Source organism: Temnothorax longispinosus, unplaced genomic scaffold, assembly GCF_030848805.1.
Source record: "Temnothorax longispinosus isolate EJ_2023e unplaced genomic scaffold, Tlon_JGU_v1 HiC_scaffold_58, whole genome shotgun sequence".
Taxonomy (NCBI): Eukaryota; Metazoa; Arthropoda; class Insecta; order Hymenoptera; family Formicidae; genus Temnothorax; species Temnothorax longispinosus.
Window position 1 is genome coordinate 90,500 of NW_027270429.1, and position 12,608 is coordinate 103,107.

The following is a 12,608-nucleotide window of genomic DNA, read 5'->3' on the forward strand; positions in this document are numbered from 1 at the left end:
GGAACTCTTCCTATTGTCCGAAAGAATTCAGAACTCTAAACAGAACTATATTTGGATCATTTGGGGGGGCCAACTTCACACACTCATTTTTATATCTACTAGAACTCTACGGGCGTGCTCTACCGCACGCACTCTGATTAAATAGCACATTACATTCAAAATGGATTTACTTGCCATCGCGGAAGACACAACAATAAACTTTCCATACCTTTTTTAGAAACACTAGTACCTTTTTTAGATACTTATACAAATACATTATCAACTGAAATTTTTGCGACTTGAATCAATCTTTAACAAACAGAATTATATAATTATTCTGGAAACTGTAAACTAATGAATCTTAAAAACTTAAGTAATCTTGACGCTTTTCCAAAGCTCATGTGGAGGCTCCTGTCTATGAGTCAATCTTTAATAATAATTTCAATAATAATTTTAGCGGGAGTTTTATTCTTGAGTTTTATTCTTGAGTTTTATTCTTCTTATTGTTAGGTGAAAAACGGCCATCATTATGATTGGTAGGCAGCAAAGAAGAAACATACCGTTCAGTCAATAGTATTATTGTCGGATTAAAGCAGAGCAATATCAAAGTTACATCTGAAAACAGATTTGGTCAGTAAAGTGTAATATCGAGTTCAATTTACATGAAATAAAATAACAAAGACATACGTGAAAATTGATATGGATACATGCAGGCTAAATGATATCCAGGTATGGTTACCCTCCTGATTATGACAGTACTATTACTACTTTCGAAATAGTAATTCAACGCGGTTATTACGAGATAAACGCCGAGGGGCATCATGCATTCGATCCATCTACCCACATTATTATCAATGACATCAGATTTGATTGACTTTTGACTATAGTCAAAAAATAGTTCCATATAGTTCAGTTCCATCGAAAGTGTAATCATTAAAAATATCAAGATTATGAACACAAGCCAGAACACCCAAGGTTCTGCCAGGAATATGACCATATAATGAGGTGCTATAAGAAAATGATAATAAATTATACATTAGTGTATACACACATTTGTCTAGTAATTTCAACATATGTCGCTATCGCGCACGAAAATTTCGATAGTCCAATTAATAGACGCTCAGATACAACATAATCGTCCATTTTATGTTGGCGTGCGGAGTGAAAGCGGTTGGCCTAGAGTAAATAGCGATCACGATCATCTGTCGACGGGATAGAATTAGGCCCCGATTCGTCGCTCCGGTGCAGTTGCGCATGCATGCATCGCGTAATCTAAATTGGCCCTGGCGCAGAATAAATAAACGGGGACACAATTAGGTAAATGCGAATCTTCCAAGCTGGTTACACCGTAACGTGGGAGTCGCGCCGACAGAGTAGATCAGCATCGCGCGCGCGTGTAAGTGCACGCGCGTATCACGCGCGCGGCGCGGCGGCGACGGGCACATATTTTTGCGTTTGTGCCGAGGCAAGGGTAGACGAAGGGTAGTGACTACGCCGGTAGTCGCGGCATTATAGTGAGTAAGGTGGGAGGCAACGTGAATGCGCGCCATGCCGCTTCTGCATGGGGGATTCAGCGGGCGAGATTTCCATATGAGCGGCCAGCATTGATAGAAGCTACGGGGAGAAACTGACTGTGCGCCTCTCATCCCTTCGCTAAACTCGAACTAACTTCGAGGTGGCGGGGCAGCACTGTTCTATCCCTCCGCTTTTAAGCCTGGCTTTCATTATTTTCCTATAATTCGTAACAGCCCTTCGCGAACACCGCGGCGTGGAGAGGCTATCTACAACCTACGATTTCTGCCTTCGTTTCCCTATCCTCACGCGTCGAGTGTATTCTGTGTTGCATTTCGCGACGCGTTTTAGCACTTGTGGCACTAGACGTGATAGTTAGAATGTAAATTATCTATTTGCGGGGAAAAAAATACGAAAAGTGATTTTTTGAAAAAAGGAATTAACTGTTTCTATATTCCTCATTGCAATATCGTTGCAAGCTATGCAGTAATCTAAAACACGGTTGAGACATAATACGTACCTGGAACGTAAATATATGTGATGCATGCCATCATCAAGAAAACTGTCATATTGCATAACCATATCACGGTACATCGGATACATCGCGGTAAGTCCTTCAATGTGTCAAATCTTGAGCGATATGAGGAAATCATATCAGATACAATAATAAATATCAAACCTATCAGGATGCTGACTGAAAGAGACAAAGGTCATTAGAGATCGCGCGTGTCTTCTCGAGAGGTAAGTTATAAGAGATAAGTTGTATTAAATATATATTGTTTCATTAAAATATTTTGATAAAAGACTCAAGTATGATTACTTCCATGGCTGAAATCAGTGATTCTTGCTACAGCGTACCCACAGGTACCATATAGCACACAAAGTTTAAAGACCTATGCAACCGTATTTATGCTCTATAATAATTGACAGACAATTTAGAATCAGGAACAGTGCCAAAACCCTTGTAATTGCGTCATCTGAAAAAATGATGAATAATATGAACACGTAACACACATAATGAGAGAAACATGAGAAACATGAGTACATAATGTAATGTACAGACATGTAATGTACAGTAGTTTTGCGTAAAGTTGCGATGTTTGAGAAATATTTCCGGGTTTGGAAAGATAGAGAAAAATAATAAATAATTTGCATCTCACAATAACAAAGGCATAATTCTATTATCGTGAAATGTACATTTCGCAAAATATTATATTGTGCACCAAGGGGCGAAAGTAGCGAAAGCGGCAAATCACACATCTGAAAAAGCTTTCAACCCGAGATGCACACGATATTTTTCACAACACCTTTTTACGGAAATGTTCGACTTTTGAATGCCTGTAGAGTGTATGCGTTTGATGTTCTATTCGTACAGTTTGTACGCGCGTGTAGTTAAATAGAAAGAGAAAAAGAGAGTGATGTGGGGTCCAGGGGCAAAGCCCCCCACATAATACAAAATTAAAATGACAATAAAATTTAAAAATATATATATATAAATAATTTTAATTATTGCACTAAATCTGATTGATCATGAAGATTAGGTACGTGGTTTCGTACCGGTTTTTAGATTTTGCCGGTAATAAACATTGTTCTGCATTTTTGGCTGCTTCCGAGATTTCATCTGGTGTGCCAAACACAAGAAATACATCATTACTGCTATCACTGCTATCACTCGAAACCATTTTTTGCTCGAAATTCTCTTATTTTGGCTGCATTCGGGGAGCGCGCTATTAGCGCTATTTGCTTATTCTATCCTTGTTTTACATTTAATGATAGCCCAGTAAAATGACTCGAAATTTGTCGATTTCGAGGAAATAATACTGACTAGGCTGAAACTTTGTAAACAGGCTTGTTTTAGGGTACTATTTAACATATTAAAAGTCCCCACGTGTAGACGCTACGTTGCGGGGAGGGGAGGGTCCAAAAGGTCCCAAAAATCAGTTTTTCGCAAATAACTCGGAAAATATCAACTTTACGAAAATTTATGTAGATATAAAAATTGTAGCTTACAAAATTCCGCACAATTTCGTTTTTTATTCAAGTCTGTACGACCAAGTAGAGCAGAGATAGAATTATTTTTAAAATTTGAAGGAATTAATACTGACTGGGCTGAAACTTTGTAAACAGGCTTGTTTTAGGGTACTATTAACATATAAAAGTCCCCATGTGTAGACGCTACGTTACGGGCAGAGGAAGGTCCAAAAGGTCCAAAATATAAAAAAAAACCAGTTTTTTCGCAAATAACTCAAAAAATATCAACTTACGGAAATTTATGTAGATATAAAAATTGTAGCTTACAAAATTCCGCACAATTTCGTTTTTATTCAAGTCTGTACGACCAAATAGAGCAGAGATAAAATTTTTTAAACATCGGTAGTTTTGCGACGCAACAAAAACCCGTACACGCGTCGCGCATTTTTTCACTAATATCTCGAAAATGGACTCTCAATAGAGGCTAACGCGTACGCGCGTCGCGCATTTTTCGCTGATATCTCGAAAATGGACTCTCGAGTCAAGGCAAAACTACCGGTGTTTAAAAAATTCTATCTCTGCTCCATTTGATCGTACAGATTTGAATAAAAAACGGAAATTGTGTGGAATTTTGTAAGCTACAATTTTTATATTTACATAAATTTTTGTAAAGTCGATATTTTCCGAGTTATTTGCAAAAAACTGATTTTTGGAATCTTTTGGACCCTCCCCTCCCGTACGTAGCGCCTATACGTGGGGACTTTTAATATGTGATAGTACCCTAAAAACAAGTCTGTTTACAAAGTTTCAGTCCAGTCAGTATTATTTCCTCAAAATTTTGTCATTTTACTGGGCTATGAGCGATAAAGATAGAATGATACAATAGCGCTAATAGCACGATCTCCAAATGCAGCCTACCTCTTTTCAAAACAGTAAGGCCCAGTTTCACAAGTGTTGGTTAACTTTTAATCTTAGATTAACTCACTCTTCGTCTCCTTCTAACGTCCCCCTTAGAAAAAGACGAAGAGTGAGTTAATCTAAGATTAAAAGTTAACCGACACTTGTGAAACTGGCCCTAAGTAACTTCTCTTTTGTTCTCTTTCCAAACAGTAAGTAACCACGACGATATATGCGCAAGCGCATTGCGGGCGATTGAGATCCACTACCTTTCTCTCTCGCACAATGTATATTTTTTTCTCGCACGATGTTGGACTCGATGCTCAATTTCCCTTCCATTCATTGGGAGGCTTTCCAGCAAGTGACACAAGTCGACACAAACGTCGTTTTATTTTTCTTTTTGGCAATGAGTAACAAAAACAAAAATCAACACTTGTGTCGACTGTGTGTGTAGTGTGTGTGTGTGTGTGTGTGTGTGTGTGTGTGTGTCACTTGCTGGAAAGCTCCCTATATGTGTTCTAAGATTTGCCCGTTACTTTACTTTCTGCCCGGTATACCACTTTCCTCCCTGTTTAGCAGGCGGAAAGTAACAATTTTCCTCCCTAGGGCGGAAAGTAACCACTTTCCTCCCTGGCGTGAAATTGGCCACTTTCGCCCCTCTCTACAGGCATGGAAAGTCGGACTTTCCGTGAGAGAGTGTTGTGAAAAAATATATAATTCTTCAAATATAATTCAAATATTATTTGTTATCATTATGTTACAACAGAATAGTGATTTAAAAAAAGATAAGACATACTTAAATTTTATGACTTCCCGGTAGAGCAGAGGGTTGCAAGCGCACATAAAGATCGAGACATAAGCTGAGGTGTAATTTTCATAAATAGCAACTATGGCATAAATGGATCCTATGCCGGTGCCGATGCCGTCGGAAACGTACCGTAGATGCTTCTATCTACCAAGAAATATTCTTAATCATACGTTAATTCTCTTTAATCATGAATTATCAATATATTTTTTGAAGAGTAAACGAGTATCGGCAACTTCTGTCAGTGAAGCCTTGCAGATAGCTATAATTACTGAATTGCATATATATCAGAATGCATGTATCAGAATAATTGAATAAATAGAATAATCAGTGAAAATAATGATGGTGCTATCAGTTTCTGGTTTATCGGTACTTTATCGAGATTGACATTTATCTGTATGTATAATATTACGCGATACCTTGTCGCCGTTCCGCGCAATGTCTTGCGTGGTCAGCATACTCGCAATCGCGTCGAAATATATATCAGGAGTAAAGTTCTGCCCAAGCAGATAAAGACGGTACAACTTGTATTGCACCTCGCTTTTTTCGCAGGAAATCGGTGAACCGTCAGGCGCGAGAACCGAGGCTGGCTGCGGGTCTACTGTTACTATTTCGTATTCTTCTGTATGGAGCTTTTTGATTCGGCGATACCTCGATATCGAATTCCATGTTACATCTACCTGGTATCGGCGCTGCGGAAAACAACAATCGGCCAATGAACGACGCAGATGGATTCTCTCGATACTCAATCAATTTTACCATCGCGCCCACACCGTCGAAAACGGTTAGCTATTCAACCCATTTATATACGCGCGACAGATAATAGAGATTGCGCCGCAAATTAATCGAATGCACATCTTAGTATGATTTGCGATTTATTTGTGCTCTCGCGATCAACGTAACACGGCCATTTAATTTAATACAGCATATAATTTTTCGGTCTTTATCACGCAATATTGTACTCTTGCGATTGTCCTTATACACATATAATATGGTCATTAATTTATGTTACATTAATGGGCAAGCGTTGTGCCGCCGGCGCCAGATTTAATTCCATTAAACAAATGTTACTCTCGAAAAGGAAAGTGTGACGAAGACAGAGGTATATCTTATTAATATTATTTGTACTTACCATTTTGACCGTATGTGACAATCACGAGCAACGCATCGAGATCGTTCACGTTGTCATGCTTTAAGAATACTTGTATTGGAGCTGTTGCATTATGCGTTTTTAAGTACAGACCAATGTTCGATCCGAATAAACTTCCGTTCGACACTTTACCAAGTAGCTCTTTGTCGTAAGATAACGTAGCATTATATTGAAATGTATGAATTTGTAAAATAATAAACCAAATATCTGATGGAACATCTGTCACAGTGATTTTCGAGCGATTAAATGGGGCTAAATTTATTCGTTGTTTAAATGCGTCATTCTCGCTATGATTCGACAAAGATGCGACTAGCCCGACGCTGTCTGCAATACAATACATCAAACGTTGATATTAATGAAAATACGTACGATAATTACGTGCTACTTTATTATTAGAAATTAAACGTTTTTGTTATATTTTTATATCTTTAGAACTATTTATCTAATTTGCGACACAACACGAGCAAATTAATTATAGATAACCCTGTTCTAAATATAAATCAGTATACAAAAAAAATATACGACAGACGTCAAAACATTTATATCATATTTTGCAATAAAGTTTTAAATAAAAAATTCCACAATGGAAGCAATTCAATGAAGATTGAAGAGTAATTAATCAACTAGTATAAATCTCATTTAAATCACTAATTAGTATTAAATCTAATTTGAAACATCAGATTTATTTTTCGAAAAACAATAGATTAATTCACGGTTATCGACCGAAATCGTTGACATATAATGTAGGAATATATTAGAGTTGATAATTTAAACTAATGAATAAATTTTCCGAGTATTCAGATACTCATTACCCGAAACATAAATAATAAGCGAATATCCGAATACCCAATCAGTATTACTTGTATTATCCATATTATTATAGGATATTTGTATTATTTACTATTCATTATTTGTATTGTAAAAATAATAAAGATTTGCTTATCCGTAAAATAAGTTTTGATATATTTAATCATTACGCTAAATAGGTATAATATATTACTTACATGTATTGAGAGTGTTTTCGAAAAAAAATCGGGCAGCCAAACCGAGCATGCGATTTTACTAGTTGAAGTACGCTCTTTCCAACGGTATGGTTGATTTTTGCTCAACCATACCGTTGTTCTTCATGGTCAAGTCTGATAGTGCACTTGACGATACGACCCATTCGAACACTTGTGCATCGGAGGTACAAACATGTTTATAATTGGAATTTGCTGGTGTTCAATGCACCGGATTTGAAGGCTTATTTAACCCTCCGTGCCACAAGTGGGAAAAAATAAAATAGTAAACCAAGTATAAGAATCAAGAACTTTTTAATATTTACACAAGAAAAATAAAAATTTACAATTGTCGATTTGCTATTTATATTCGTCTAGTTACTACTCGCACATTTCGAAAAATGCACATACAAATGCCCGTATATGTTACTCGTATAGTTGAGATAGCAAGCAAGTATTCGGATTTCATTTATCTTTGAATATTACGTATATATTGTGAACAGCAAATGCGTAAATATGCGGAAATTTCTTGCACGTTTTGAAAAAAAAATATGCGAGTATTAAATTATATTTATACATGCAAGTAATACTTACGTATTTCCTGAAATACGTATGAGCAAGTATCTCGAATAGCGAGCAGGTATTCGAATACCTGAATATCATTGGCTATGTTTACACCCAACGACCTGATCGCGGCCTGACCTATATTGTGACCCAAAGTAGGTCTAGTCCATCATTCGTTTACACCGAAAGAGACCTTGACGGGATCATATTTGGGATCGCCCTGAATTGCAGCGAATCCGAACAAGCAGATAAATAGCTTTTAGGACGCGTCGCGCGTGATCGCGCGTTTACATCGCAAATGATAACGACCTATTTCAGGTCGTCCGGGTCGCCTATCAAGTGTTTACAGCAAACGGCTTAAATAATTTAAGTTGAATAATTTGAGGTATAGGTCTAATTCAGGGTGTAAACGTAGCCATACAGAAGATATTGCTTACAATTTCGTGAAAAGTTTGCTGAATATTGAGATTGTGTATGCTTACCAGATAATGATATGGGTTTCGTGTTTTTTAACATCGCCGTCGCGTTACCAAGGAACAACGACCAAACCCAATAGAAGGATAACAGCTCGTTTACGTTAGCGTGCATCCCGCACCACCGTATATTTACTCGTCCAAATTGCTGTCCAAGTGCGAGCCGGGGTCGCGACGCAGACGCCAGCAACAGCTGTCATTTGACACTCGGCTGTACGGCTCATACGGCGGCGGTACGCACGACTCGCGCTCCGTCTCGCTCGCTCCATATCATGAGCCGGGGTTCGCCGCATCGCCGTCTCGCTCACCCTTATTACGTATTTATAGCAGAAGCAGATTTTCCCAGTCTCCGGCGACTCGCAAGGCCGCCGGCTGGCGGCGCGTCAGTTCGCCCCAAGGCCAAGTTGGATCAATGAAACGCGAGTAATCGTAGGAAAAACACAAATCCTTGACAAGTGGTGCGGGGCGAACACTGCGGCTTGATCGCGGTGTAAATGGACCATGGGCAAGGACCAGGAGCTGCTCGAGGCAGCAAGGAGCGGCAACGTCACCGACGTTGAGAAGATCCTCGGCCAGCGAGCTAAGAGGAGTGGTACACTGGCAAGGTGGGTGTCACCGTGCCTAGCCTAGACTCACTCGACAACTTCTACCTCTCTCGCCGTCGCCTTTCCTCGTTACCGAAGTCATTTTCTCATTCTCATCAAACCGCCACCGCGTGCCGTGCTTATTTCGGCATACTCCGATTCGCGTCTCGCCGATAAGGTCGCCGGGTTCGCCGGGCCGAGAAGTTCCTCGACAGGCTGTCGATTTCGCTCTTTATTTTCCCTCCCCCCGCGGCGACTAATGAGGAAACTCACGCGAACCGGGTTAAATGAACTCCCACGATGAATGAACACCGATGTTCTTTTCTTTTCATTTCCCTTTTTTTTATGTCACGATGACGCTTCTTACGATAATTCCTTCACGCTCGATCGAACGTACCGTGTCGTTATTCGATTAATCCGTTGGTTGTCGCCGATTGACCGCTCGCCAGGATTTCTGCCGTTAGTTCTACCGTTAATTATACGAATCATTGCTCGCGTTTCCACCTTCCGACCACCGCCGACACGTTCGCGTTAACGAGATTTTCATTTCAATTTTGCAGGTCGATTAAATAACGTTTTGAGACGTAATGGTATTTAATATAATATAAGTGTAGTTCAATATCGCTCCTCTTCCCCCCTCTTTCTTTCTCTCTCTTTTACATAGTAATTTTGTTTTATCAAGATCTTTCTATATATGATTGTGTAATTGAATTATCTTGGTTATAACTATTCTATTAATTAAAGACAAAATCAATATACAATGGTTGAGTTTTGTCCTATTCTTAGAAGCATAACCATGCTATTACAGCGCACTGATTAGCAGCGTTCTGTTCGACAAATTTGGTCCATTCAAACAACTCATGATTTTTACCGTGACCATGATGAATCATATCGAACACGTACACCCAATGACGTTGCATGCAGATGTATTGATACCGAGCAAGGATTTGTTGTCAATTATCTGGAAGCCGTACGCAATGTTTCCTGTAAACGCACTTTTCTAAGCTCATTAACATGAAACAATTAGTATCGTTTAGCACTTATATCTTTTGCCATGCTACGAGGAATATGCAGCGGAGCTGCACGGAAATACGTAAGGCAAAAAAATATGAGGTCTCATTAAACACACGGAAGATATATCGCCTCTATTTCCGAGCGCTTCATCCGCAACGCACTTATCGAGTCACTCTACTTTCTGTTTGAGGCGATAGATGAGAGGGATCTATTTGGCGAGTGCAGGCTATATACATTTTTCAAGGGTCATCGATAACACGGAGAACGCATAATAGGCCACCGCGAAGGAACGGAGGTCCATGATCGAGAGAGAGAGTCCATTTGATCTTCCCACACGTTGAAGACATTTAAATCCTTCGTGAACGAATTAACGCTAATTGCACACGATCTCGCGAACACATACATTACCGTATGGGAATGTTCCCGTAATTTCTACATTTATTCGCGAGAACGCGCTGACGAATAATCGGATAGGCGCGACCGGGCGCGTGTTTTCGTTCCCGACGAAAAAGTTCCACGCGGAAAATAATTAACGACCGGTGTGTGTACGCAGTGTCGTGTCGTCATTATGGTCAAAATCGGAGCAAAACAATTGTCATTTCATTTGTGAAGCTGTCGTACGCTCGTCGAGCAATGCGATACTCGCATCGATTCGCGCGATATTTTGAACGATATCATCGCGTGTCCAGTTATTTGGACATGATATAAAGCATAGATTTCTCTTCCGATCGTCGTGAAAAGCATCTAGAAATAAATCGCTTTATTTCTTATTCGAGATGGTCGTTGCACGTTTTATGATAGGAGTACATTTTGCTTGATCAATAAAGACAATTTTTAAATCAATTTTATTCTAAATTTAAAAATAGAAAAAATAGTCGTCAGAATTCTAAGACCATTTTGTATTAATACAAAGCAGAAGACAAATGTCAATACGAGTCCATTTCAAGAGAGATCATCGATAAAGGTCACGTAGTATAAAGGAGCTTTAATGCCTTGTACATACAAAGCGTATTCAAACAGACGATTAGTACCGGACGTGTAGAGCGAATCGATTGAACGCGAATGAATTTATTATCGCGCCGCGTTCTCGCCTCATTCAATTATACCGGTGATCGCCGATGGTGTCGTTCCGAACGAGTGACGCTCGCATAATTAGTGAAACACCGTCGTCTACTCGGCGAGCGCTCTATATTGACCCAGTGTCGCGAACTCCTCGACAGAGACGGACTTTGCGGATCCTCTTCGCGGCCACGTTTTGCGATGCACGCACCGTTTGACGATATTAACGCGGTCTTCCTTCCGGGATATTTAAAGGCGAGACGAGGTGTCGTACCACCACTTATGATTCAAAGCAATGATAGCTCTTCAGAGCAGTATAATCCCCGGGAGGAGATATCCTTTAGCAACCGTATCACCTCGGTCGTCTACCGAGGCTCGGCAATGCGACCTTGCGCGAGATACACCTAGTCCAACCAAATGGCGCCTTGCGAAACTCGTATCATACACGTCCCACACGTGTGGGAACATATGTCGCACCGTCATGTATTATACTCGTGACTCGTAAATCTAGATTCACCAGCCGAGAGTCGCGAACACGTGGAGCACCTTGCGCTATACCGCACGGAATTATCACCTGCGAGTAAGTGAGTTGATGATTGACATCAATGAGAACGAGCCCTCGGAAGTACTCGCATTAATAGCAACGCCAGTTTAGCAGAAATAAAGTCCTCCTCGTTCTTAACAACTAGCTTGCTAGACCTGTCAGTGAAATATTTTGTTATCGAAGATCGAGAAGTAAACGAATGCGAGCAAGCGTGATTTTCGTGGAAATAAAATTTTTCTCGTTCTTATTAATTCAATGACGAATTAAATTAAAGTATGAATAAGTAATTTTATTTAGATAGAAGCCGTTCGCAATTTACCATTGCGAGCAAGAGACTTTCGAATTTTTTGCATAGCGACACCTCGAAAGACATCAATTTTTTGCAATAAGTTTTCTATCTTTTTTAATGTGATTTCCGACATTTTTTCATAAATCATCTCGTTAAATATTTACCAATAAATTTTTCTATTAACCGTACGTGACAAATACAATGAAATGTCCTTTTGCAACGTCCATAGATTATATTTTGTCTTTTATTATATTGTTTTTCTCCAAGCACTACCTAAATGATGTTCAACAATGTCGCAACCTCCAGTTCTGTCGCAAATGTAGAAGTATAATCTGCCAGCACGACTCGTAAAAGGGATTTTATAACACGCATGACTCTCTAACTCTCTAACTTTGATGCAACATTACGTAGACGATAATAATGTTAGCGCATGGCTGGACACCGCGGACAGGTTTACGATATGAACGATACGTTTCCGACCCAGTCAAACGGTGCGAGAAACAAGTGAAACGTAAATTCACAGTACCACGGGATAAAATTATTTAAGAATACCTTAATAAAAATATCTAATTGATATATTTTAATAATATGTTATAACATTATATGAAATATATATACATATAAATATATTAATAATAAATAAAGCTATTATATTACATAACGTATACTATATTATAATTTTATAATATAATAGTTAATATTAATGATATTAAACTAAACTACTTTTGCGTCTTACTTCTACACCATCTTAGAACGTGGCTGCGCACCG

General features: G+C 39.1%; 1 protein-coding gene across 1 annotated transcript; it reads right to left on the reverse strand.

Moving 5' to 3' along the window:
- Positions 1-427: 427 nt before the first annotated feature.
- Positions 428-8,467, reverse strand: LOC139824807 (transmembrane 7 superfamily member 3-like). The gene is given in 5 exon segments (XM_071797354.1): positions 428-594; positions 5,584-5,799; positions 5,801-5,856; positions 6,297-6,638; positions 8,359-8,467. Coding segments are annotated over 5 exon segments (726 nt in total). The 5' UTR covers positions 8,465-8,467; the 3' UTR covers positions 428-588.
- Between the last annotated feature and the right edge of the window lie 4,141 nt (positions 8,468-12,608).